Source organism: Mustela putorius, unplaced genomic scaffold, assembly GCF_011764305.1.
Source record: "Mustela putorius furo isolate JIRA1106 unplaced genomic scaffold, ASM1176430v1.1 tig00001075_pilon_pilon_pilon, whole genome shotgun sequence".
NCBI classification, from domain to species: domain Eukaryota; kingdom Metazoa; phylum Chordata; class Mammalia; order Carnivora; family Mustelidae; genus Mustela; species Mustela putorius.
In genome coordinates this window covers 731,289-758,848 of record NW_025421560.1, presented here as the reverse complement: position 1 = coordinate 758,848, position 27,560 = coordinate 731,289, and the positions used below count along the sequence as shown (strand labels likewise).

The following is a 27,560-nucleotide window of genomic DNA, read 5'->3' as shown; positions in this document are numbered from 1 at the left end:
TTGTTATGAAAATTTTGTATTCTATTTAGATTCTTTTCCGCAACCATTCACTAGGTACACTTGAACATCCTTTTTGAAAGTAGGCTCTGCACCCCACGTGGGGCTTGAATGGACAGCCCTGAAATCAAGAGTCACATGCTTTATTGACTGAGCCCGCCATGCTCCCTGACTTGAACATTCTTTTTTTTTTTTTTTTTTTTAAGATTTTATTGTTTATTTGACAGAGATCACAAGTAGGCAGAGAGGCAGGTGGGGGCGGGGGGAGCAGGCTCCCCGCTGAGCAGAGAACCCGATGTGGGGCTTGATCCCAGGACCCTGAGATCATGACCTGAGCTGAAGGCAGAGGCTTTAACACACTGGGCCACCCAGGCGCCTCCTACTTGGAACATTCTTAAAGATAAGCTGTGCCTAGCCCCAAAATAAAGCCATGTGGTACTGATTGAAAACCAGTCTATTGGCGTAATTTAGTAACTACACCTCTGTGCGTATGTACACACACACACGTGTATAATGTATGTGTATTATTTTTGTCATCCTGTCAACTTTTAGCAGAAGATGGTAAAACTCAACTTGCATTTTGTATTAAAGTGCAGATGATGTCTTTTCACGATGGTCTTCCGGTGCTCACCCTGGGCACTGCTGAGAAAGCCACTTCCACAGCTGATGGCGGAAGAAAAAATAATAAATCATATTAAAATTGTCGAAGTTACTCTCCCTTTTCTCTCTACCATTAATCATTAATTGATTGACTCAACAGAGGTATGAGCACCTGTATTTGGCCACAGATTAATAAGATCTGCTTCATGTTCTGTAGGAGTCCAAAATCTGATGGGGGAAACCCAGAAAATAAATACTACAGGGGTGTCTAGGTATGGCAATTTATAAGTAATTCAGCAGAAAGCAATGAACATTAAACTCATTCAAAGTGGTAAAGACGGAGTAGAAGTTAATGTTCTTTGAAACAGTTCCATCACATCATTGTTTTCTGGGACCAGATCTGGTGCTTGCAGGAACTGTACGTCTGTGCGGTAGAGTGACGGCTCTGCGGAGAGCGTGCTTCGGCACTGCCGGTAAAATGGAGACGGGACTTCGCAGCATCACTCGGAGGTCGAGGGTGGCAGGACTGAAGAGAGCTGCCCCAGATGCAAGTTCTGTAAACTAAAGTCCCATAAAATAAATCCATGCTCCTACAAGGGCCGTGGCTGGAATCTCTGTTGGTCACACCACAAACATGTTCCAGAAGTCTCTGGTTATCTGTCCGCAAAGGGAGTTATGCTGTTATTATTATCATCATTATCATCATTATCCTTACTGTTATTACTGAAAGACTCAGTTCATTATTGGATTTACTGATTTCTTAAGGGTCTGATTTGTGTGTTTTTAGTGACCAGTCTTTTCAGCTAAGAAGGAGTCCCATTCTGTGCCCATTTAAGTCCTAAACTGAAAGAAGCACATTAGCAATTACTGAATATCTCTCCCAGCAGGGCTAGGGCCAAGTTGACACTTTGAAGCACTTTATTTGAGTGCGTTCATTCATTTTGGGAAATTTTTAAAAATCCGCTCTTTATTATTGTTGCATTGATTCTGCATCAAGAATATCAAACTAAGAACAAAACACAAACATTCCTTTGGAGAGTACCCCACAAAAGGAAATAGCTGTGGTTTTCCAGCTCCAGGAAGAAAAGCAGGCTCGTGACTTCTAGCTGTGCTTCAGCAACGTGCCTCGCAGTCACCCACTCAAGGGAATGAGAACTTAGAGTTGATAAGTCACTTCCCTGCTCAAAACTCTTCTTTGGCTCCCTCTTACCCCTGAGATAAAGTCCAAATTGATTATCAGGGAACACTAAACTTCCAAGGGGGTGGCCTTGGATATCATCTGTCACACTACTTGCTGGGTGCTTCAGGCTCCCCCTTGCTTGCAGTTACACATGAGACATGCGCGCACACACCATGCTGTCTATTGTCTTCGTCTAGGACTTTTTCTTCTCCTGGAACAATCTCCCTGACCTCTTCTGCCTGGCTAATTCATACTCTTCTTTCAAGGCCCCCCCCTTTTTTCTAATATTTTATTTATTTTACAAGTAGGTAGAGAGGCAGGTAGAGGGAGAGAGAGAGGAGGAAGCAGGCTCCCTGCGGGACTTGATCCCAGGACTCTGAGATCATGACCTGAGCCCAAGGCAGAGGCCCTAACCTGCTGAGGCACCCAGGCACCCCTCAAGGCCCATTTTTTAAGAAGCTTTCTCTGACCCCAACTTCCCTTGCCATGGAATGGTATCCCGTGCCTGCCTTGGTCCTCTTTACTGTTAGTTGTGTTGAAATTTCTAGTTTTCCTTTCTGTCCCACTAGAATTTAAGGTCTTTTAAAAGCAGGGACTGCCTTCCTCCAACAGTGCTTTACGTACCTAATTGAACATGTTCAGAACCGAACCTCTGATCTCCCACATGCCCCCACCCTCACCTGCTGTCTTCATCTGTTTACAGTAATTACAGTTTTCCAGCTTCTCAAGCCAGAATCTTAAGAGTCAGCCTCTCACAGCCCATGCCAGTCTTTCTGGAAGTCCTGCTTTTTCATCCAGTCGCTTCTTACCACCGTGGCCCAAGCAGTCGTCCCTCACCTGGTGTAGTACAATTAGCCTCCTCACTAGTGTTCCACTCCTGCTGCCTTCTCTCCATTTTCTGCACCAGGGGTCAGCAAACATTTTTTGCCAAGGGCCAAGAGGTAAACATTTTAGGACCACACAGTCTCTATCATGGCCGCTCAGATCTGCTGTTGTAACGTGACGACAGCCATACAAAATGTAAATGAAGGAGTGTTCCAATAACATGTTACTTCCAAGGACACTTGGCTGTAGTTTGCCGGTCTCTGCACTACATGGCAGCCTGACTACTCAAAACCCACCAGTGACTTCCCCTTCTGCTTCGTCTTTATGGTGGTCCCTGAAACCCTAGGTGATTTGTGTTCCCAACCCTTGCCTCTCTGATCTCATCTCCCAGTCTCCCCTGCTTTGCTCTCCTCTCTGGCCACACTGACCTTCCATTTCCTCAGACATGTCAGGTGCAAGGTGTGCGTGGAACATTCACTTCCTCATCTCTTAACATTTTCTCAGATGTCAACTTCTCCATGAGGTTGACCTGACAGCCCTGTTGATAGTTATGCCCCAGCCTTGTATTCCCCACTCCTGTTGTTTTTTCTTGTAGTGTTGATCTTTGAACAGACTATATTTTATACTCAATGCTGATGTAATTAGTTTGTCATTTTTTCTACTGGAATATGTATTGCCTAAAGGCAGTCACTTTTTTGTTCTGTCCATTGTCGTATCCCTAAGATCTAGAAAAGTGCCTGGCATATAGTAGGTGCTTGGAAAATATTCGCTCAGTGAACAAATAGTGGATATATTTTAAGTTGTGATAGTTGTTTCTTTATTTTTTTAAGTAAACTACCCCCAGCATGGGGCTCAAACTCATGACTCTGAGATCAAGGGTTGCCTGCTCTTGTGACCGAGCCAGCCAGATGCCCTGGTTGTTGCTGTTGTTGTTTTGTTGTTCAGTGAGTTCTGGCTTCTGTCTCACCACCCCCAAATCTGTCTTTCACATTCTTAACTTTGCTGCGGCTGTCTTGGTCCCCGCAGTTCCACTCCCCTCCATTCAGGCTCTCGTCTCTCACCTCCGGGTAACCCCTGATCCCACGCCATCCCATCTGTTCCCTACCAGTAGCCCAAGTGACGTTGGTAAGATTGAAATTGGCTTATTTTGCTACCGATAACTGGGTTTGGCCCTCTGCTACTCCGAATCTTTGGAGTGTTTGTTTAAAATTCCGAGATCCCAGGTCTGTACCTGGGATCATCCTGTACCACTGCATGATGATTTCAGGTGGAGGGGTTGGGCGTCATGTATCACCAAGTGATTCTTACTGAACACATTTGGTTACACGAGCTTATGAAACAGAGCTTCCCAGCAAGTCAGTAAGAGCCTTTCTGCCCTGTCCCTGCCTGTCTTTTCTGCCCTGTCTCCAGCTGCTCTGCACTGCGTACTTCCTCTTCCAACAGTTTACCCATTGGCATTTCTCTCGGGGTGCCATGTTCGTTCTTGCTTTTTGCAACTGTTCTGTTCCCTTTACTGGGAATCTTCCCCTACTCTGGAAAACTTGTATTTTTATCCTTCAAAATTGTGTTCCTCTGTCACTCTGACTGCATAGTCTTTTCTAACACCGGTTCCTGTGAGAGCATTCATCATCTTGGCTGTCTGGCTACCTTGTGTGAGTGCGACTGTTGTGTTTACCCCACTGGCCTGGATGCTTTTGCACGATATCACCTGTTATGACCCAGCTTGCAGTTGTTTGAGTAGTAGGTTCTTTTTGAGAGATACTGCGCATGTTTGCAAGGTTATAGGGAAGTGAGGATGACGGATCTACTGTCCCCAAACCTGACTTTCAAAAGGCATGTTGCTGGGGCACATCAGGCTCCCCGCTCAGCAGGAAGCCTGCTTCTCCCTCTCCCACTCCCCTGCTTGCATTCCCTCTCTCGCTGTGTCTCCCTCTGTCACATAAATAAAATCTTCAAAAGGCATGTTACTGTGAAAGCAGAACTCAGTTGGAGCTCTGCCACACATACAAACACATATTAGCCAGTAAGCGCAAACATAATCTTTTTTTTCTTTTTTTCTTTCTTTTAAAATTTATTTGACAGAGATCACAAGTAGGCAGAGAGGCAGACAGACAGAGAGGAGGAAGCAGGCTCCCTGCTGAGCAGAGAGCCCGATGCAGGACTCCATCCCAGGACCCTGGGATCATGACCTGAGCCGAAGGCAAAGACTAACCCACTGAGCCACCCAGGTGCCTCAGCGCAAACTTAGTCTTACAAACTTTTCTAAACTGGATAAAGTCCCTCGTCCCCATTCTTTTAGGAACTCTAGCAGGTACCTTTTCTGAGAGTTTTATTCCAGGCAGAAGTGCTATTCTGGTTGTAGGATTCAGTTTAACCTTGTTGGGATCAGACAACAAAATTCCCTGATAGGGAACTAATCACAGAACCAGCAATAATTCCAAGGCCTGGGGTACATTCCAAATATATACGCCACAGGGTTCATTAGAGTCGTATACATGTGCTCACGCAGGAGCAGCGGTCCCCTTTGTGATACCTGGAGCCAAACCACATATCCTGAACACCACTCTTTTCTACTTTAGTCATTTCTGGTATCTGTTAGGCAAGCTACCATACCCTCTGGATTTGAACAGAGAAGAGAAAACTGGGCTTATCCCACTGGAGTGACTGTTGGGTTTTTTTGGTTTGTTTGGTTTTTAAAGATTTTTGTTTGCTTGTTTTTCATTTGAGAGAGAGCAAGCAAGAGCATGAGCAGGGGGCCGCCAGGATCATGGCTTGAGCCAAAGGCAGACATTTAACCGACTGAGCCACCCAGACACCCCTGGAGTGAGATTTTTTATCAGCATCTTCAGCATTAACTAGTGATTATGTATCTCCATAGGGGTTTTGCAGATGTTAACCTCCTGCTCCAGGAGGCATGTCAGGAACCACTAATCTATGCCCTCCAGTCCATTTAAAATAAGTAAATATGCATTGTATTCTGTGCTGAAATAATGTATAAAGAAGAGTTTAAAATCACACCTCTCTTCTGGACTCTGGGATTGAAACAGGTGTTGAACTGCACATACCTGTATCCCCGTGCCGAGTGCAGTGCCGGCTCAGGAGGCCAAGGGAAGTGCTGAAGCAGATGTTTGTAATGTGAAACAGCTGAGTATTTTGTTTGTTCCCTTTTTGTTTCTCTTTTAATGCTAAATTGCATACTCTGCCAGGGAGCTGTATTAATAACATAACAGGTTTACCCTAGCTATCTGAGTATGTGTCTTACCAGTGATACCTCCTGGCATGGGCTCGAATGAAATCACGCCACTCCCTGGGTGGGGATCAAGCTGAGGCCTGCCTGGGATCCCCAGCCCTCATGGGAGAGAGGTTGCTCTGTCCTCCTCCTTAAGTTTGTGGTTAGTGGGGCAGGCTGGGGGCGGGGGCAGTGAGTGGCATAAATACAGAGCCCCACTTAGGAGCCTAGGGAAGGGTTGTGTGTAGCTGGTGAGATTGGAACCAAGGTTAGCAAATTATAGGTCTCTGTTCTGACAGTAGGGCTTAGACAGCTCAAATAGAAACAGCTTCACCAGATGGCTTCCTAATTTATAAAGTATGTAACTACAGTTCCAAAAAGGGAGAGTTAATAAGGCATCATTATATATCTCTAGATCGCATTGCCTCTTGGAAGCTTTGCCCTTAAGCAAGTTGATTTTCAAATGTATGTAGAAGTTCTTTTCTCTTGGGCTAGAATGAGGGCCCAGTAAGGAAGGTAGTTGTGTGGTGTTCAAACAGTCCATCATTCCTGGGCCACTTGGGGAATAATTTGGAACAATGCTATTTATTATCTTTGCTTTTTTTCCCCTGCATTTTTCACATTCCTATGAATATAGTCAGAAAGTCTCTTGGACTTTTTAAAACTTTAGTTTATGTCAATAATTAATATGGTTATACTCTGCCTTCCTGCACAAATAATAACTATATTGTATTAAAGTATTCTGTAGGAGTGCAGTAAAAATGTTGAAATTGCTGTCATGTCACAGGATGGAAGGCTAGTAGCTGAGGAGCTCTTAAAAATCGGTAGAAAAGGGGCGCCTGGGTGGCTCAGTGGTTTGGGCTGCTGCCTTCGGCTCGGGTCATGATCTCAGGGTCCTGTGATCGAGCCCCGCATCGGGCTCTCTGCTCCGCAGGAAGCCTGCTTCCCTCTCTCTCTCTCTCTCTCTCTCTCTCTCTCTCTGCCTACCTCTCTGCCTACTGTGATCTCTGTCTGTCAAATAAATAAATAAAATCTTAAAAAAAAAAAAAATCGGTAGAAAAGGATGACCAGCCCAAGAGGAAAGTGAGTAAAGGATGTGAGTAAGCAGTTAATAAGAACCAAATGGCCAATAAAAATACGAAAAATGTTTGCTTTCACAAATTGAGATGTAACTAAAATAGTGATACAGATTTTTACCTAATATTTTTACCAAAAAAATTACATAGTTTTTAGAATAAAATTCAGCCAGGATTGGCAAGTGAGTGGGAAGGATGTGTCTACTCCTGCAGAGCTGGCGGGAGTATCAGCTGATAGAACCATTCAGGAGAACATTGCGGCAATAAAAACATTTAAAGACTTATAATTTCACTTGTAGGAATTTAATTTTAGGGAGGCCTTGAGGATGTTTACAGTGACAGATCAACAGAACTGTTGTTGATTGCAGTGTTATTTATAATGGCAAGAAGTTTCTTAAAACATTTTACAGAAACAACCTGAATGCCCTTGTGGTCCTGTGGTTTTGTACTGCGTATTTATTATTTACGATTAGTCAGCTTTTGCCTGGTTATTAAACTGGTTTTGCTGTGATCAGGAAAGCAAAGTTTAATCCATTTTTACTCTAAATGAGTTTGTTCCCTAAGAACCTATCCTCTGGTCTCTTCTCTCCCTACACTCTGGTATTTGGCAGTCTCTAGCAGCCACATGGCTCCTGCTATCCCATGTGAAAATGGCTTCGGAGTCTGCATCTCCAGCCATGACTTGCGTTCCAGCCGCCCTTGAACATCTCCACGCAGAGGGTCCACCAGCATGGCAGATGTCCAAAAATTGAACTGGCCTCCCCCAGCCCGTGCTCCCTGCTTCCATTAATGGTCTGTTACTCTTAACCAGGCACAGACTCTCAGAAACCATCTTCGGTTCAGCCACATCCCCTGTCCCGACTATGAAAGCCCTTACGAAGTCCCCTCCCTTATCTCATGGCCATGACCCCTCCCCATTCCACTCAGCTCTTGCTCCCTCTTTCCCTACCATTCCCAAAGCCCCTCCCCTACATCAGATTACTGCCTTTGTCTGTAACACTTGGGTTCTGTCTGATTTTTTTTTTTAAGATTTTATTTATTTATTTGACAGAGATTACAAGTAGGCAGAGAGGCAGGCAGAGAAGGGGGGGGGGAGCAGGCTCCCTGCTGAGAGCCCAATGTGGGGCTTGAGCCCAGGACTCTGAGATCATGACCTGAGCCAAAGACAGAGGCTTTAACCCACTGAGCCACCCAGGTGCCCCTGATCTTGTTTTTTGTCTTGTTTTTTTCCCGCCCCCTTTCCCAAAGGCTTCTTCCCTCCCGCTTGACCCTGTGTCTGACCCACAGTTCTCATCATGTCGCTCCCTTGCTCCACAGTGCTGGCTTTCCTCTCCCTGTAGAATAAGAAGGCACTCAGGTGTGTCCCCAGGCTGACCCCTCTCACCTTTTCAGTTTTCTTCCCCCTTCTGGAGAACTGTGCTTATTAGCAAATCTGAATATTCCTTATCACCAAATGGTTCTGTATTTTCTCGTGTTTAGAACTTGCTTTACATAATTCATTCTGTTTGAAATACCCTCTCTACAGCTTACATACTTCCTTTCCGCTTCGTTCAAATACGGCTTCATCTGTACACTTGGCTGTGATCTCATGGTGCTTTCTCAGGGCCTCCTCAGAGTCTTCTGTTTCTACTGGAATTAGTTCGTTCAGGCAGTGCTGATCTCTGAACAGGCTTCGTTGCCTCGTGTGGACTGGAGGTCTGAACTGAGAGAAACTGTCCTTGTCCTTCTTGCCGCATACTGTTTATCAGTGTGAGTTTCATTTTTGTCATGACATGGGTTTGAAAAATATACCTCCCAAAACACACAGTCTGAGGCATTTATGGTGGGATATTTATTGATAATATTAAAGTTTTAGCAACTAAGTTGAGATGTAAAATTTTTGATGTACCTAGATTGATCTCCATTACCCCTCCCACCCCAATGAACAAAATACATGACTTTCTATAAAGTTTTTAATTGTATTTTTTTGGAAATGAGAGTTACCTAAACAGGTATAATTGAAGTCTGCAGTTTTAAAATTTGGTTGTTCTTGCAGTAAATACCAGCCTATTCTTAGTTCACTTCCTTTGGTGACCTCTTTTTCCTCATATTTGAGACAAATGTATGTAACCCAGAGGCAGCAGTAGTGGTGGGTGGATGTGCTTTCGGGATAGTTAGGGAAGAAGCTTCAAAGGTCAGGTGCAGGGCACCTGGGTGGCTCAGTGGGTTAAGCCTCTGCCTTCAACTCAGGTCATGATCCCAGTCCTGGGATTGAGCCCCACATCGGGCTCTCTGCTCGGCGGGGTGCCTGCTTCTCCCTCTCTCTCTGCCTGCTTCTCTGCCTACTTGTGATCGATCTCTCTCTCTGTCTCTCTGTCAAGTAAATAAATAAAATCTTAAAAAAAAAAAAAAAAAGAGTCTGACCCTTCACTTAGACTGAGCCACCCAAGCACCCCTAGGAAGTACATTTTAATAGGATAAATTTTCAGATAGTACACCATTTCCCCTCATTCAGGGAAAATACTACTTTGATAACCCGTAAAATTTTCGTTCTTGTAGATTTGAATCAGTGTTTTAAAATAATTCTGTTCAAAAAGGAAAAAATTTTTTTAAAGTTTCCTGGTTCAGCTTCACACTGAATACAAGTCTTCCAATGCCAGAAATAAATGTCTTCAGATTCCAAAGTGGTATCACAAACCTCTTCCTTCCTTTTATTCTCCGAGTGAAAAACAAATTTATGGTGTTTCTTATCTTAAGAACATCCTCAATCATGTATATTTTCATATCAAAAAGGAAAAAATAGTATTTAATTGTTTTGCTTATGTTGAAATAGGCTTTTTCCCAGTGGGAAATTGAAATATTTAAAGCTGGCATCTCAAAGAGATAGATGGCAGATTAGGAACATACGCAGAATTGTAAAGGAGCAATTGCATTGTTTCTTTTTCAGGCAAATGCCTAGATTCTTTGCTGTCCTCTACCCCAGACCTTATAGGAGTACAGAGTCCTTCCTCGTCCTGCTTCTCCTGAGAAAGGACAGGAGTATCACTTCAGTCCTTATAATAAGTCTCATTTTAATTTTCCTTGATAGACACTAGTGCCTTTCCTTAGCCTTAGAACCGGTACCTCTGACGTAAATCTGTTGGAACAGTTTTATCCTTTATAGGTGTGTCTTAGTCCATTTGGGCTGCGTTTAAAACAGCAGGTAGCTCATAAACCACAGAAGTTTATTTGTTCACGGTGCTGGAGGCTGAAAAGTCCAAAATCAAGGCCACCACGCTGGTCACCTTTGGTGAGGGCCTTCTTCCTGGTTCATGGCCATCGACTTCCCACTGTCTTCCAGGGTTAGAAGGGGCAGCGATCCCTGCAGGGCCTCTTATAAGACATTCATCCCAGTCCTGCGGGCTCCACCGTCGTTCCCTTGGCACCTCCCAAAGGCCCCTCCTGTTACCATCATCTTGAGGGTTAGGATTTCAGCTTGTGAATCTGGGGGGGACGTCCACATGCAGACCCAAGCAGCGTGTTACATAATATCTTCCATATAAATCCTAGAATAAAGAAGCTGCCTTCTTAAAAGTGACCCCACTGTCCCTTAACACGATGTATTTGTAATCTTCAGACACTTTGCTTTTCTTCTCTTCACCTGTATCAAATCACATCTGTCCTTTAAAGATAACCTTAGGTCTTTCTTATATGTACCTCAGAGCCTCGTCCCCTTATTTTATTTTACCCAACATTTTTCCAAATTCTTTTTATTATTTATATTACTCAGTTCATCATTCGTTTTGTGTGCGCCCACTTTCCTCTTTTCTTTTTTCTCCTCTCTTCTCTCTTCCATGTAGGTCCTTTCAGATAGATACCGTAACAGCCCTTGTTGTAGGGTGATATGGTAGGTATGCCGTATCTACATATAAAAATATATCTGTATTTTTCCACGTTTTTAAGACTTTTTATTTAAGTTCCTGTCAATGCCGTATTTTTTAACGCTCTCCATGACATCTAGACTAATAAGGTGTTTGAGCACATCTTATGAGTAGAGAATGAGTGGTTATCGGTTGCTTTACCAAGAAATTAATAGAAAATAAACTGAATTTACTGAAAGTATTGTGAATAAGAGTATGTTAGTTGCATATTAAAAGCAAGCAATACCGGAACAGCAACATCAGAGTCTTCGTCACACACATATATGTAAAAGACACCAGGAAAACAAAATTACCAGTTAAGAAACAGAACATGAATATTATTTCAAAACTGGAAAAGCTATGTTACATTTAAGGAACTTTAAATTTTGACGATGCAGATCATAGCTAAGGAGGACTATTTAAGTATGAGTATTGGTTGTAATCTTCGAAGCTGCTAGATTTCATGAGACTTAGAGAAATGCCTTTTTTTTTTTTTTTTAAGTTTTAATTTTAATTTCAGTTAGTTAACACATAGGGTTACCTCAGTTTCAGGTGTGTTGTATAGTGGTGACTCGGCACTTCCATACGTCCCCCGGGGCTCATCCCAAGTGCACTCCTTAGTCCCAGTTCCGAGAGATACACCTGTTTATGTTTGCTACGGTCCCAATGGGGAAGAGTCTCGGTACATGCATCAGTTACTAAATGCAGTGTCACTATGTCATTATTGGGCTGTGCAGTTGTTTGCATAAATTCATGACCCTTCCAGACCTTTGCAGGTTTCCTACAGGGCTTGTCCTTCCCCAGATCATCTATCTAGGAGTACGGTCCCCCAGGCCTCAGATTTTCTGTGATAGCGTGGTTTTTCTGGGTGTGATTAGGCTCTGTCCTTCTCCTGTAGTCTCTCCTTGTACGGCTGGAGGGGCTTGTCTGTCCGTGTTCTAGGACTCCTACTCCTGCCTTGCTGTCTTCTCAGGTATGTCCCAACATGCAGGTAACTGCTGCCCTAGTTGGAGGCTGGGGCAGAATCTGCTTGTCGGGTCTCTTACTTCACTGCAGCCCTCCACCGGTGGCCACCCCCAGGTACCTCCCCATACCCCAAGGGCTCCTGGGAAGGCAGGTTCGAAGTGACTGATACAGTTGGCTCCCATGTTGAGGCATCAACCTGATGTCTGCAGCTTGGTTCTGTTCTGGGGGGTCACGAGCATTGCTGAGAAACTCCTTCCTCCAGGATGCGTGTTATTAAAACCATCCTCCACTTGTATTTCCATTTCTGGAAAGCGCGAACTCCAGTGCGTTCCATTCCATGGGAGAGACCCTCAGAGCCGTCCTTGACTCTTCTTCCTCACCACTTCTGATCCATTAGTGGATCCTGTTGGTTTTCTGCCTTCGGAATTCACCCCACCTTGTCACCCTGGGCAGGCCTCCTTTTGGTTTCTCTCCCAGAAGCTGCAGTAGCCAGCTCGCCGCCTTCTCTCTCTCCCTCCTGCCCACAGTCTGGAGTAGCGGCTAGCTGTGTGGGTTCCGAAGCTACATTGCCTACATTCCTCCCTGCTCCTCTGTCCTAGACACCGAAAACGCTAAGTAGTCTTTCTGGGCCTCGGTTTCCTTTTTTTTTTTTTTTTTTTTTAAGATTTTATTTATTTATTTGAGAGAGGGAGACAACACGAGGGGTCTGGGTGAGCAGAGGGAGAGGGAGAAGCAGGCTCCCTGCCGAGCAGGGAGCCCGATGCAGGACTGGATCCCAGGATCCTGAGATCATGACCTGAGCCGAAGGCAGACACTTAACTGACTGAGCCACCCAGGGGCCCCCAGGACCTCAGTTTCCTTATCAGTTAAATAAAGATGGGGGTGATGATACTAATTTACCTCATGTGGTTGTGCCAGATGAGTTAGTAGACACAGATTACTTAAAATAGTGTGTGGCAAACAGCATCCGAAAAATATTAGGTAGTGGGTGATATGGAGGTCATTCATTGCACTTGTTAGTTTTTATTCATACAGAACTGAAACTGACCTTCTTAAAATATCGATCAGACATCTCTTCCGTTGGCTTCTTGTGACTTTTAGAACAGAATCCAAAGTCCTGACCATGGCTTGCTGAGCCCACCATAGTTTGCCTTTGCTCCCCTAGGCCCGCTGGTCTGCTGTGGTTTTCCACTTGGCCCAGCCACTTCTGCCTTTGCTCTCCTTTTCCCTCAGCCGGAAATGCTGACCCCACAGATATTTACACGACCTGCCACTCCCTTCATTGAAGTTTGTGCTCAGATGTGAGCCCCTCACATAGGTCTTCCTTTACTGCTATTCTAGAAATTATCCTGTTCTCCATATCCTTCAACTTTATGAAAAGATAACTACCTAACAGTATATTACACATGTTTGTTAACCAGTTATTTATTTCAGCACACTAGGTTCCCTAATGAATAAAAGCAAGGGACTCCGTTCTGTTCATCACTGTAGTCACCGCTCCCCTCTCCTCGCACCAGGGCCTCTCAGATACACAGCTGGTGCTCAGGAGGTGTCTGCTGTGGGATGGGTGGGGTGGCTGGACAAAGGAAGATTTTCCCCCCTTGCTCTTTGCACAAGAGATGCTGAGGTTACCAGATAGTTGGAGAGGCTTGAGTGAACTTTTTTGAGATGAGACCACTTTAGGAAAGAATTCGGATTGGGTTTTTTGGTTTTTGTTTTTTGTTTTTCCATCCTTTTTGTGGATAAGAATGTATCATGTGATTTACGATGATTGTCTTTATTAATCACAGGTGGATTAATTGCACTGTTAAGCAGGTATCTTCTTATAGTTCCTGTTCAGGGTCTCTTGCATGTGCTATACCATTAGCAGCTGGTGACAGGGAAATTGTTTGAGTTTTTCTTTTGTTGAGTATTATTAAATCCACAAACCCATGCTCTTCTGCCTGTTATTATCTTAAGTCCCAAGAGAAAGCATGTAAGTCTTTTTAAGCTTTCAGTTTTAAAACGCTTCCTAGTCTCTTAGAGATGGAACACCGAGTTACCTATTCACTAATCAGTTGAATATGAGTTTTACAAGTTAGCATTTGTCTTTTACGTTAAATAATGTCATTAATAATGTAATATAATGTTAAATAATGTAATTTCATTACTGTTTGATAGCTTTGTACTAATTCATTGACAATACTGACCAGTTGACTTCAATACATGAAGAAATTATATACATGAGGAAACATGAAATAAAAGATTTCAGAATTAGTGATAACCTTGACCATCTTTGTTTTGTTTTCTTCATAATTCCTGGGTTTTTTTCTGTGTAACCATGCTTTCTAATTTCAGTCGATTATTATGTACTACAGTCCTAGAACATGTGAGTTCTGGTGCTTATTTTGGACCTTTTTTCTGCCTTCATGCTTATTAATACCCATCAATCTTCTGAACTACATCTTGTTACAATGTGAGCAAAAAATGACTTTCTGGTTTGAAGAGGAGTTAGTCCTATGCTAATTTGTCACTTGGCCTTTTCTTTAATCACTGACATTAAATGAGTGACTGTTTTGACCTTCAAAATTCAGAGACTGTTAGATGAGGTGTTTGGCTGTCAGACGTCATGCTGGTGTTCTGTCTGCGGTCAGCCCAGGGAGGATAGAAGTCTCCCGTGGAGCGGAACAAAAACTCACTTGATCTTAATCATCAGTATGAATAAAGATCCTGGAAGTGTGTCCTGCGATCCTTCTGGCCTCCGATTCCCTCTCATGTTGGTTACTCCCTTCACGGTGAAGCGGCCCTCACCAGGCCTTGGGTTATTTACCAGCCTACCTGTGTGTTCTTCATAAGTTTCAACATAGGCTATCTTGGCCCCTTCTTATCTATAAGATATGATCGTTATTTAGAAGAATTTAAGTGTAAGAGTAGCCAAAAATCAGAGATTCCTTTTATAAGGTATTTTGCCTTTTTAGTCATAAATGTATAGACTTTTAAAATCCCCATCATTATTATTACAGGCCATGGTTGCTTGTTATCCAGGCAATGGAACGGGTTATGTGCGTCATGTTGATAATCCAAATGGAGATGGAAGATGTGTGACGTGTATATATTATCTTAATCAAGACTGGGATGCCAAGGTATGCAACTTCATTGACCATTTATTTTTTTTCCCCATAGCTGTTAAGACTCATACTCCTCTTAGGGAGACTGTCTTTACTTTAATACATAGAATAGTTAAAATTTTCTTAGATTTGTTTTGGTTTTGGGTATTAGGAGTGTATCTTTATAACTTGAAACATTATGTTATCTCAAAAAGTAGATTCCCTTATTTTCAGATACTGAGGCATGCATCCAAAATTTAACTTTTTTTGTTTGTTGCTGTTTCGTTTTGTTTTTTAAGTAAGCTCTACGCCCAGTGTGGGGCTCGAACTCATGACTCCGGGGTCAAGAGTCACACGTTCCACCGACTGAACCAGCCAGGTGCTCCCCAGAATTTAACTGTTACACAGTGGATTTCATTAAAATATATACCTTTTAATACCTTTTACAAAAAACTCTGCTGAGAATAACTTTTATAATGGCTTCTGAGAGAGATTATGTATAAACAACCATTGCGGATTATTTCCTGCCTACTCCTCTTGCAGAGATCTTATCTGGCATTGGATTGCAGAGTCGAATATTGGAGGCAGGATTCCTTCGTTTTCTGACTGTGGAAAAAAACTTGAAGTTTATCAATACTGACAAATCCTTTAAAACCAATTAGAGTATACATTTAATTTTCTCTTGTTTTAAATGTTTATTTCCTTAATATTGGCCTTTTTCACTTGAGTTTAAATGATTGAAACTTCAGAAGTATGTCATGCTTTTATATTACTTTGTAGTTTGTCTAAACTAATGTTTGGTTGATTTTTAGAAATCCTTATTTACTTTCATTGGAGCAAGAAATTCAAATGGAAAAGTGAACACATTGTATATAGCTCAGTGGATTTTCACAGCATGAACGTACCTGGGTAGCCAGGGCAAGTTTTAAAAATCAAATAACCTTTAAAACACTTGCCGCCAACACACAAACATATACACAGGAGGGAAAACCACCAAGTCTTAAATATGTAAAAACCTAGTAGGATATGCTCACAGGGCTCAGTAATCTTTCTGTGTCATACAGATTTAAAGATTCTCCTCAGTCCGAGTTCAAAAGGGAGGTAAGTTTTATTGCTAAGTAAATTTTGGTTTTTCTGTTCTAGTTTTCAAAGTTTAAAATAGAAACATAGATCTGGTCATTCACCTTGAGCCCAATGGACAAAACAGATTGGTGTTACTTTGGTTAAAACTGCAAAATTTATTTTTTTCCCCAATTTTGTGAATACCTTAAAAGCTAAAAATGTGGGACGCCTGGGTGGCTCAGTTGGTTAAGCAGCTACCTTCGGCTCAGGTCATGATCCCAGCGTCCTGGGATCGAGTCCCACATCGGGCTCCTTGCTCAGCAGGGAGCCTGCTTCTCCCTCTGCCTCTGCCTGCCATTCTGTCTGCCTGTGCTCACTCTCTCCCCCTCTCTCTCTCTGATAAATAAATAAAAAATCTTTAAAAAAAAAAAAAAAGCTAAAAATGTTTGAGCAACTCCTAACTTCTGTATTTTGTTAGGTTCTTTCTAGTTTTGTTCTGACCTAGCCAAGGTCATTAATAATATAGTTTTTAAATTAGTGCCTGAGCTTAGAAAACTCCCCAGTATTTTTGTAGGTAGAACTGAAAACTTCTTTGCAAGATTACAGGAATGTGTGCAGTGTGTCAGATACCGTTGTGGGTGCTGGAGATAGAGCAGAAATACAGCAGCCCTCACAGAGCCTGGGATCTGGCAGAGGGAAGCTAGCGGCAGATGAACAGTGACCAACTGATCCGTGGTTCTGCCCAGCGCAGGACAGATTGCTATGAGACCGACTGCGGGGGGTAGGGGAGGGACATCTGCTTCAGGGGTCAGAGGAAGATTGGAAGCTTGAATTATCTCTTTAAACATTTGCAGCAGATCCCCTGTGATACTCCAGTATCACAGTCAGCGGTCAGGGGGAAGAAAAGGATGTGTTCTTGGTCACAGTCTAGAGATTCTTTAGATGTTTGCATGAGTGCCGTGGGAATCAGTCTGAACAGAACCTGGGGAAGGTTCGGGTAGTTTGAATTTAACTTAGATGAGCCTGATGAACAGCTTGTCTGGCTAGACATTCTAGGCTCAGCGTCCGTGGTGTCTCGATTGAGTATGAAAGTTCCTTTCAGTTCGAGTATCTACCTGCTTAGGAGTTAGTTCTTCAAGGGTAAAGAGCTCCTCAGTTGCGGGTGGGTCGTGCCTTGCTCTCACTCCCCCCAGACTGTAATTATCAGGAGGATGACGTTTGTGTACGTTATTCCCTACTCTATACCCGGGGTCCACCTCAGGTCCCAGAACACTCATTCGGTATTGGAATGAATAGGTTGAGTCCATCTAATCCCAGATAGAGACGGATGGTTATTCGGGTAAATAGTAATTATCCTTTCTGGGTGGAATCCCATTCTGTACACAGGTGGCCATCAGTGTGTCAGGCCCAGGCTAGAAAGGGAGACTTATAATCTCTGGTAATGACCACAGTTGATGATGATGATGACAATAAGTGATGACACCTTCTACTGATGTAGTTGAATTCCTTATTTATTTAAAAAGATTTTATGTATTTATTCACGAGAGTCAGAGAGAGGGGCAGAGGGAAAAGGAGAAGCAAGCTCCCCCCGGAGCAGGGAGCCCTATGCGGGACTCAGTCCAGGGACCCTGGGATCATGACCTGAGCCCAAGACAGATGCTTAACTGACTGAGCCAGCCGGGCATGCACGTGTCCCTAGTTGAATTCTTTAAATAAGAGGCATTAAACTTGTTGCTGTCTTACTACTGTTGAACCCTGAAACACAATAAACTGCTGAGTTGACATCACCACTTCAAGATAATTTGAAATGGACACATTTTAAAAGCTTAGGCTAATTAAGCACATCATAAACATACCTACATAAGAGACATGTGCTAGTTTTTAAAACTTGCTTCCAGTGTCATTTTAAGCCTTTTGAATTCAGATAATACTCATCTGTTTCATCGATATTTACAGAAATCCCTAAAACAAGAATTGAATTTTTCCTTTTATCAGTGAGTGTACTTGGAATCTCAGCTTCTCTTCATACCTTTTATTTTGCGAATAATCCAGCTAAGAGTTTTGATTCTGAAATGGTCTTTTTTTTCCCTCCCTAAATTTCATTTTGTAGAGTTCTTGCTCTCGTACTTACATACTGGGCTCTTTTCCATAGGTAAGTGGAGGTATACTTCGAATTTTTCCAGAAGGCAAAGCCCAGTTTGCTGACATTGAACCCAAATTTGATAGACTGCTGTTTTTCTGGTCTGACCGTCGCAACCCTCATGAAGTACAACCAGCATATTCTACAAGGTGTAGTATTTCTTTTAAGAAAAAATTGGTAAAGACTGTGGTAGGAGAGGAGGGGATGGATGAATGTACCTGAGAGTTTTCTAGTGAGCATCTTCTGTTCCTTATTCAGTTGTGACTTTTTAAAATTGAATAATTTTATTTACCATTTATTCTTGGTTAGTGCTTAATGTTTGTGTCTTTCTTTGTGTAACCACTTCCATTTGGGGTAAGAACTGGAAGTACAGGCCGGCCCTCTCCTCTCTACACACTGTCTCATTGTTTTGTGCATCTCTACCTATAATCTGTTCCGATTCTGTGAGAGCACTCACTTGGGGGACAGAAGGGCTCGATAGGGAAAGAAAAGGACAGCTTTTCAAAGGGAGGAAAATGAGAGGGATGATGTTGAAAAATTAAACAAAACAGAAAAGTAAGAGGCACCTGGAGAGTAGAAATGAAGAGAGGAGAAGAAAGGTTGTCATGTGTGGGAGTTCATGGGAGAAAAATAACCCAATAGCTTTAAAGTAAGTACCTAGGAGCCTTGTTATACTTTTGACACTTTCTACTTTGAAATGTTAAGACTCTTAAAATAGAAGATGTTGTAGACATTGTTACAAATATTTGTAGAAAAATTGCACTATTTTGCAAATACCTATTTTTCACTGTAGAAGGGACTTTGAATCTTGTGAGTTACTGGCCAGCAGTGGTTAGGTCTGGTGAGAAGGGGCCGAGCTGTAGTCACACCGGGAGAAGAGCTGGCTTCTCCCAGCAGTATCCGGCATGGGCCAGCCTAATGAGGCTCCAATTCCAAAACTTGATCACCTTTTTTTTCTTGCTTTTCCCTTTCCCTTCCCTTTTCTTCTCTTTTGTTTCCTTTCCTCTTCTCTCCTTTTCTTTCTTTTCTCTTTCCCTTCCTTCCACCCAACATGGGGCTCAAACTCATGACCCTCAAGATGAAGAGTCGCACACTCCACCAGCTGAGCCAGCCAGGCACTCCTTTTCAACTTGCCTCCTTCTGAGCTGTGTTGCCCTAACCCTCATTCACGTAGTGAGCAGCAAGCTGAGTAATTGTGGCTGGAGATCCTAAGAAGCCATGAATGGAAACCGGGGGGGCGTCCTGTCCCATCACACGATGTGCTGTCCTAAATCCCCCATCTCTCCTGGCTTCCCAGCGCCCATCTCTGCCTATGCTGCTTCTTAAAACCCTTTTTGACCTAGAAGCTGCTCTACGAACCTTTCCTTTTAAGGAGTCTTGCGTATGGTCTGCCTGTATCATTTCTAAATGAAGAAATGACAAACATTTTTAAGTAGTAAATGTCAGACAGTTATGGAGGGTACATACTACAGAACTCGAGGAGGGAGAAATTGGGTGTTAATTGGAATAGATGGAGTAGATGGCCCAGGTGTCACCATGAAGACAGGAGCTCAGCTGCGCCCAGAATGACCAGAAGCAAGGGGTATGACAGTGTTAGGGAAGCCCTGGGACAAAGGTCAAGGTTGTTCAAGACTCCAATTACTAAGTAACTGGAAGTTTGGGGCATGGGCAAAAAGAAAATTATCTGTCTGTGCCCCTTTCCCTTCCCATGGCCACCTCGGAAAATAGAAGAGGCTACGTGGAGGGAGCAGAATCTGAAGTCAGGAGGCCAGACTCAGACCTCAGCCTGGTCACTCAGCAGCTGAGTGATCTGCTGGCCTCACTTTCCCCATTGGCCCAGACTCCCAGACTCTGCCTCCAGTCTGCGTTTGACTCCTTCCTTCAGATACGTTACCTGGTACAGGTCTGTCACACGCACGGGCTCTTCATTCAATCACTGATGCCCCCCCCCAGAGTCCCCGCCCCGGCCCTAGTTAAGATACTCTGACTGTTGCGTTCTGCTGAGCAGTCCCCATGTCTAGTGCGTTTCTGCTTCCTGTAGCATGTGAACACTTTCCCCATTATTGGGACCAGGAGGTGTCACAGTGTGCTTTGTAGTATTTAATAAACCAGAAATTCTTCCTTTATTTGGGGAACTAGCTATTCCAAACAAGTGACATTTTTGGAGGAATTAATTTTAGCTAAATAAACTTCACATGTCAAAACACAGTGTAAAATTATTTTGATAAAAATCCCCAAAACTCTTAGCATAATTTACCTCTTTCTTGATGACACCAGATTATAAAATTATAAACACCCACTGTTAGTCTTCGCTGTCCTACGGTGGTGTCCTCAGAAGCTGCTGGAACTGGGAGCCATCCCTTCTGCCACAGGGCCCCAGGCCGTGACTCCTCTTCTGCTTCTCTTCTCTTTTTTGAGTCGCTAGTGATGCTGTGCTTTTCCTGTCAGGGCCATTCTTTTCCCTTCTTCCTGTCTGTTTCTGATCTTCTGTGGGCTCGCAACAATAATCCAGTAGGTTAAGCAGGTAGTAACAAGAGCCCCAAAACTCAGCTTCACAACATCTATTTTAGCTACTTCTGGTTCTCTGCAGCGCTCTTGAGCGGCGAGGTTCCTGAAGAGGTGGGTGGTCACTGAGCTCGGTGTCCTCTGATAACATTTGGTCGAGGCATTGTTTTGGCGTTACACCTTGTCATAGACCATTGCCAGAGCATACCACTCTTTTTTTTCCCCAGTGTGATCGTTCTTACCCTATTCTAAATTTTCTTTTAGGTACGCAATAACTGTTTGGTATTTTGATGCAGATGAGAGAGCGCGAGCTAAAGTAAAATATCTAACAGGTAAACGTTATTTGGGGCCAGGGTCAACCGTAAGGCGGGCAGCCCACAGTCCCGCGCTGCTGTCCCTGAGCGCACGCACGGTCTTTATTAACTCCACGAAGGCTTGCCCCTTGTTTTTGTCAGATTCCTTAGTTCCCTGACTTCTCTCAAGTCATCTTCCTTGTTCTCTTTAACCAACACTGTCCGAAGATGAGGAAAGTTTGAGGCCAGAAACCTGAAAAAATGATTCAAGTACAAGCTGAGTTTTTCTGTGATTACCCTTCCCAGTCACCGGCTGCCCAGCTCGTGGTAATGCCGTCTGACTTGTCTCACTCTCCCGTTAGAAGGAAGTCAGTAAATACCCTTTCCCTGTTAAACGTACACTCTCTAGAGAATATCCGGGTCTTCCACGTTGAATGTGGACGTGAAGAAAGTGAATACAAAGGAGACGAATTGAAATGCCGAAATCAGTAAGGCAGCCAAGCACGTCGAGGCCATCCCTGCCAGCCGGTGGTGTCCGTAGATCAACACGCTCGAACCGAATTTGAAGATCCTTCAGGATGCCAGTCCCACCCCCCGAACCCCCACCACCAACTGTCTCTTGAGAGCAGGGGGTCTTAGTTTTCCATCAGATGGACCACTTCCCTCTTTCCTTTAACCCTGTCTTATATCTCCAAAAGTCCTCCATCCTCACATTACTGATGTGCTGTATTTTCATGAGCCATTGGTAATCCCATATCATCCTTTTGTAAAATTATAAAATTGGATGTGCATTGCTTTTTCTATGTATTTTTAAAGTTATTATTTGTGGCAGAACCCTAGTGGTGTGCTTTCAGTGACGCCAAACACACTACTATTTTACAGCAATTCAAATTGCTTTTTAAGTAAAAAGGAGATAAAATTATTATCTCTGTAGAGAATGGCTTTCCCCTGTGAGGGTTTACCAGTTCAGAGTAACTCGTTCATTGTAGCAGTGCTGCAGGGTAGCAAGTCTGACAGTTTTCAGATGATGTATGTTTGCAAAGCTGTGGCGGTGTGTGCACTGGTAGGAGCTCAGTGGGAAGCTGTAACAGAATAACAAAAGCTCTCTGGTGCTGAATGAATGAATGAATGAATGAATGACTTTTTTTTTTTTAACCTCACAGGTGAAAAAGGTGTGAGGGTTGAACTCAATAAGCCTTCCGATTCCATCAGTAAAGACGTCTTATAGAGCCTTCAATCCAGCAATACCCCACTCCACCTACAAGAATTGTTGACGTTCTTTGTTAACTTGTGAATATGAATAAATGGGATAAAGAAAAATAGACAACCAGTTGGCATTTTAATAAGGAAACAGAAACAACTTGGTCGTGTTGCCTCAGAAAGAAGATTGTGACTGTGACTTTGTACTGCATGACTTTCCAAACCTGTGATCTCATGGGAAGGATACAAGCTACCGGCTGAAAATGGGGGTGACACCTGGATGTGAAATAAGTGCCCTAGGTAGAAGTTTTTCATTCTTATATTTTGCCAGATCTGTCATCTAGATGAGTTCATTTCATCTCTCCCTTTTTTATATAGTCAAGTTTGAATTTGAAGTAATTTTTGTATGATCAGGTACAATACATCAAAACTGAATTGAGAAAAAAGTACAGTATTACTCCCCCAAATAGCATCGATCTATTTTTGTAAACTTCTTCGTACTATTAAATTTTGCCCTAAAAAAGACCTCTTATCATGATTGTTGCCAGTGACTGATGATTCCTTTCCTTTCCTTTTTACTTACCGTAAGAAAAGGAGCACTTTAATCGCCAACTGAAAACTCAGATTGTTTTGTAGTCCTGTCTTTTACACTAATTTGAGCTCTTTAAAGATTGCTGCTGTTGTGTTTTTGACATTGTTCATAACGAAACGTTAACAGTAAAACCATCACTGTTTACTACCAATAACTTTCAGTTCATGTTTTATACGGAAAAATACCCAGGTTTTATTCTTTTAAGTTAGTATTTTTAAAAGACTAAAGTGACTGGCACTAAATGAACTTGAGTTTGTCCTCAGCATCAAGTTCCCAAGACAAAGGGCTCTCTCATGCTTTCAGGTCTATCCTATAGACGTAATAGGTGACGTCCCCTTCCTAAGACTTTTCCTTTTGCTTCCTGTCAAGTTGATCGGACTTCCAATTTTGCTGTTAACGTTTCCTTCCCACTCCTGCGATGCACGTGATTTGCGGTGGAGAACCTGGCTTCTGTTGGCTAGCATCAGGGGGAGACGGAGCGCCAGGGCTGGGCGGTGTTAGCGCAGACTGGATGTTAGCGAATCCTCCACCCCGAGCCAGGGCAGGCCTTCCCCAGGCGTGACATGATGCTCTCCTCTTTGTCAGTAGCTGGATGTTTAGCTTAAAAATACAAAAGAAGTGGAAAACCAGGTAATTTTATTATTTTGTTTTGTGACTTTTCTTTACTTTTCAGAAAAAAAGGGACTATTAACAGTAACACACGAGGCCTCCCATACTTCTGGTTTTTGGTGGATGAACTGGGATGGACATCCAAGACTTCATTTTCCTCGGCCAGTCTTTAGCAGAGGCCAAAGGGTGGATCCATATTTAACATGAATCATGGGTCAGACCTTGCCCACTTCAGTTTTCTACATCTACCCTTGATCTTTGCCAAAATGTGTGCACAGAAATACTTCTGTATATTTCAACTCATGACAGTTTTAGCATCTGTATAGTTTGTATTCAATTAGAGACCTTTTCTATGGAAAGCTCAGTAATTTTTATTAAAAGATTGCTATTGTTCATGTAAAACATGAAAAAAAGTTGTTTGGTGAAACTGACAGTATAGACGTAGGGCGGGATGAAAGGTTTCAGTCTTGTGAACTCACTTAGGAACGTGTGGGAGAAATCAGAGTTTATTGTTGTTTTTCCTCGCCCTTGTTCGGTTTTGTTCCCCTTCCTCTCTGTGTTCCAGATAATGCCGTGTGACATCTCTGTAGTAAGTGCCTCTGCCAGCCGGACCTGGGGGTGCGGGCTGTCTCTGCCATCTGGTCTGCGGCGCGCTGCGCTAGGCCGCCACTCGGAAGCACTGTCGTTCTTAGGTCTAGTAGAGATTGTGTTCTGTGGAGGAGGTTCGTGTGGTCGTCAGGGGGTCCTGCAGCAGCCTTGCCCTCTGGGAGCCCCAGGGTCATTCGCATGTGTATCTCTGCAGTTGTGCAAAGTGTCAGATTCTACTCTCTGTGCGTGTGCTTTCCAGACAGGTCTTAAAATCGGTATTTTTCAGAAAATTGTATCTAATTTCTTGGAGATCATTGTGAAAGGATCAAGAAATCCAGTGTAGCCATTTCTTTAGTATCCACTTAAAATCTGTTCATTTCATGTTAGTGGGACCATTAACTTGTCACCAAGCAGGACTCTATTTAAAACTATTTGTGGCCTCTATGTGTTTAATCCTGGTTAAAGATGAAGCTTCTAATGCTGTTTTTCAACACATTAACCAGCTGTAAAACACAGACCTTTATCAACAGCAGGCAAGGAATTTCAGGATTCATACACAGATAGATGGTGAAGTCATGTAATTTGAAAAGTGGTGTTTCGTTATGAAGGAGTTCTCAAGTTGCTTGTAAAGCTAATCTAATTAAAAAGATGTATAAATGATCTTGAAAAACTATGGTGGTTATTTCCAGCTGTCTTTTTTTTTTTTTTTTTTTTAAATCCTTCCTCATACACTGACTTTCTTAATGGGCCCTTCCATCAGATAAGGTCCTTTTCTGTCGCACATCTCTGGCATAGTCCAGAACGTTTGGTATTGTTCTTTATAAATGATAATAAGAGAAAGAGAGAGAACAGTAAACATAGGAGTCTTAACAATTCTAGAAACATCCTGGGGGGTAATTGGCCTGTCCACGGAATCTATGAGTTCTTTGTTTGAATTCTCAACATTTGGATTCTTGCCCTTTGAATAGGATTTTTAAAAATTACTCCCAGCACCAGTGCTGTCAGATACATCTGTGTCACCCCTCTGCAGCAAACAGGAAGGGGCATTAGGCATAGATCTGCAATTGTCATAGGTGTCCTGTGTGTATATGCATGGAAGTTTAATTCATGTAATCGTGGTCAGAGCCTACAGTGTAAGAGCTCTTACAATGTGAGATCAGTGTCCTTGTTCATTGATCTCTTAGCTAAGGGACGTTTGTTGTGGTGGTTTTGTTGTGTTCTAGCCTATCGTGGGGCATGTGGGAAAAGGTACTGAAATATAGTGGGCTGGATTAAAGGTGAGGGCAGATGAGTCAGAGATGAAAACTAATTTAATGAGGTAGTGTTGTAAAGAGAGCACAGGACTGACAAATCTGTTTAGCTTTGGTCTAGGCACTTAATTAGGTAACTGTTGGAGCCAGACCTAAATGAAGTACGGATTACTTCCAAGGTGCGCGTGGCCCAAGCATGAGGGCTCTGCGGTGGCCAGAGGCCACCATGGTAAATATGTATACCGTATGTTTAACCATGTCCTTGTGTGTAGGTGGTTTTTAATTCACTTACACTCACGAGGAAATGCCCAGACTCCACTGCTTCAGGATCAGTCTTTGGACATCCAAGGTCAGGAATCCATTCCCCCCCATGCTGCTGTTGATTTTAATGCAGATTCTTTTCCTCATCGCCAGCGAGTAAATTTCACCTGAAATTTGGCAAGCGCCCAAGGATGAACCACTGGTCAAATGACCTATATGAAGGGCCGGGCCTTGGGAGCTGGAAGGAGTTTTGTGAGGAGAAAATACTTCAAGACAAACCACTTCACAAGACAAGCAGAGCCTTCCCAGCTGCCGGCAGCCAAAGCTCCTTTTATCAAATGGATGATTTTTCGACTCTGAAATAAGGGGTCAGGGGTCATAAAGATCATTAAGGCATTTTTGGATCAGGTCATCTTTTTACTGAGATTAGGACATTTTCTGCCAAAATTAATGACTATTATGAGTTCTGTGAAATCACTCCATAGTTTTTCCTCAGAACCTACGGAGTAGGCGAACGTCATCTCCGTTGACAGAGCAGCTGAGAACAGTGACTCGTTCAGGACTGCGTAGCCAGGAAGTGGAAGAGAGCCAGGACTTGAGCGTGAACGTCCTTTTCTTGTTTAATTTTTTTAAAAGTCAAAGTTCTACTGTATATGTAGCTAAGTCAGCTTGTTCTAGAAGGGTTTTTAAGGAAATGAGCCCCTCATGTGCTTCCCCTGAGGACAAATTTTAACTCTTAAGTGATTCTTTGGATGTAATTAGTTGCCTGATTAGTTCTTAGTGACATAATCACGTTGCCACATGTTGGATTTCCAGGGTGAGGGCTTATATGCTAACAGGTTCCCCACTCGAAAGATACGACTGTAAGTCCCTATCCAGCCCCCAGGTCAGCCCCCCGCCGATGCATGGACTGCACACTTCATATCCCCTGCCTTCCTCATAGAATTTTGCTGTAACTTAAATCTGGTTGATCGTTCAGACTGTTGTGACACTCAGAGCTGGGACGCAGAGTAAACCATGGTGACTTTTCATCCACGATTTGCTTGTATCCTCCTGCCTGATTTTCCTGCTTTTCCTGCGGCTTCTCGCCTGCGGTTGTCTGGAGCCGTTGTCCCCTCTGCCTGCTACACAGCCGTCTTCCTGAGATCTCCTTTCCCCATTGTTCTGGAGACCCCCTCCACCACTCTGCTGGGTCTCTGGTTTCCTGGATCCCTTATCTTCCCCTTTCTTGGTCGACTTCCTCAGTCCGGGAGGGGGAGCGTGTCCTTCACATGTCTTCCTGAGAAAGAGTAGGTGGGTGGTAAATTTCTCAAGACCCGTGTCTTTGTTTTACCCTCAGACTTCATTGGTAACTTGCCCAAGCTTCCCACTCTCATCCGGAAAGCATTTTCCTTCAGCATTTGGAGGGCATTGCCTCACTGGTTCTAGGTTCCAGCATGGATGCGAAGAACTCTAACGCCATTCCTATGTGCCTGACTCTTCAGAAGGAGGCCGCTTTCCCTCTGTGGAAGCTCACGGAATCCCTCTTTGTCCCTAGAGCCCTGGGGTTAGTATAGAAGAACCAGTTCCATTTAAGAGATACAGTATCTGTGGGGCACCTGGGTGGCTCAGTGGGTTAAAGCCTCTGCTTTCGGCTCAGGTCATGATCCTAGCATCCTGGGATCGAGCCCCACATCCGGCTCTCTGCTCGGCGTGGAGCCTACTTCCCTTCCTCTCTCTCTGTCTACTTGTGATCGCTCTCTCTGTCAAATAAATAAATAAAATATTTTTTTTAAAAAAGAGATACAGTATCTAACCTTGCTTTGCGTCCATTTTAATGTTTCTGTTTCACAGAGGTTTTGGCTCACAGGTCTGGTCATTTTTGCTGGGTGTTCGTGTCTAAGGGGAGGTACTTGAGCTTCTGGTTTTCCAAGAAATACTGGCAGCGGCCTAAATCGGAATCTCTTTCATAGTCTTCCCAACACAGACAAGGAGAACCGAGCAGGTCATCTAGAGCGCATGATTGCACCACAACCGGGAGTGACACACAGAAGTTCAGCCTGCAGGGGAGCAGAGAAGTCCATCTCCGAGGCCAGCGTCAGGCCCCATGTGAAGGCAGAGTCAGGTGGAAACTGTACAATGGAAGGGACCAGGGCAGTAGAAGCCTAGAGGTGGCAGCACACAGCGGGGGTCGGAGGGAAGCAGGGGCCCCACCTCGAGTGATGCAAATACAGACAGTCCCCG

General features: G+C 43.5%; 1 protein-coding gene and 1 non-coding gene across 4 annotated transcripts in view; both read left to right on the top strand.

The window, feature by feature from the left end:
• The window catches only part of EGLN1 (egl-9 family hypoxia inducible factor 1), a 59,954-nt gene extending 35,458 nt beyond the window's left edge, over window positions 1-24,496 (top strand). Inside the window, exons 2-5 of one of the 3 annotated variants that reach the window (XM_004776033.2) lie at window positions 14,754-14,873; window positions 18,052-18,188; window positions 20,809-20,876; window positions 22,001-24,496. In XM_004776033.2, coding sequence (XP_004776090.2) covers window positions 14,754-14,873; window positions 18,052-18,188; window positions 20,809-20,876; window positions 22,001-22,065 — 390 coding nt within the window. In that variant the 3' untranslated portion in view covers window positions 22,066-24,496. The remainder of the gene's footprint in view (window positions 1-14,753; window positions 14,874-18,051; window positions 18,189-20,808; window positions 20,877-22,000) is intronic. The other 2 variants (XM_045087243.1, XM_045087242.1) reach the window with 2 other exon arrangements.
• Window positions 589-673, top strand: LOC123393919. The gene has a single exon (XR_006608757.1). It is a non-coding gene; the product is annotated as a small nucleolar RNA SNORD35 (small nucleolar RNA).
• Window positions 24,497-27,560: the final 3,064 nt, after the last annotated feature.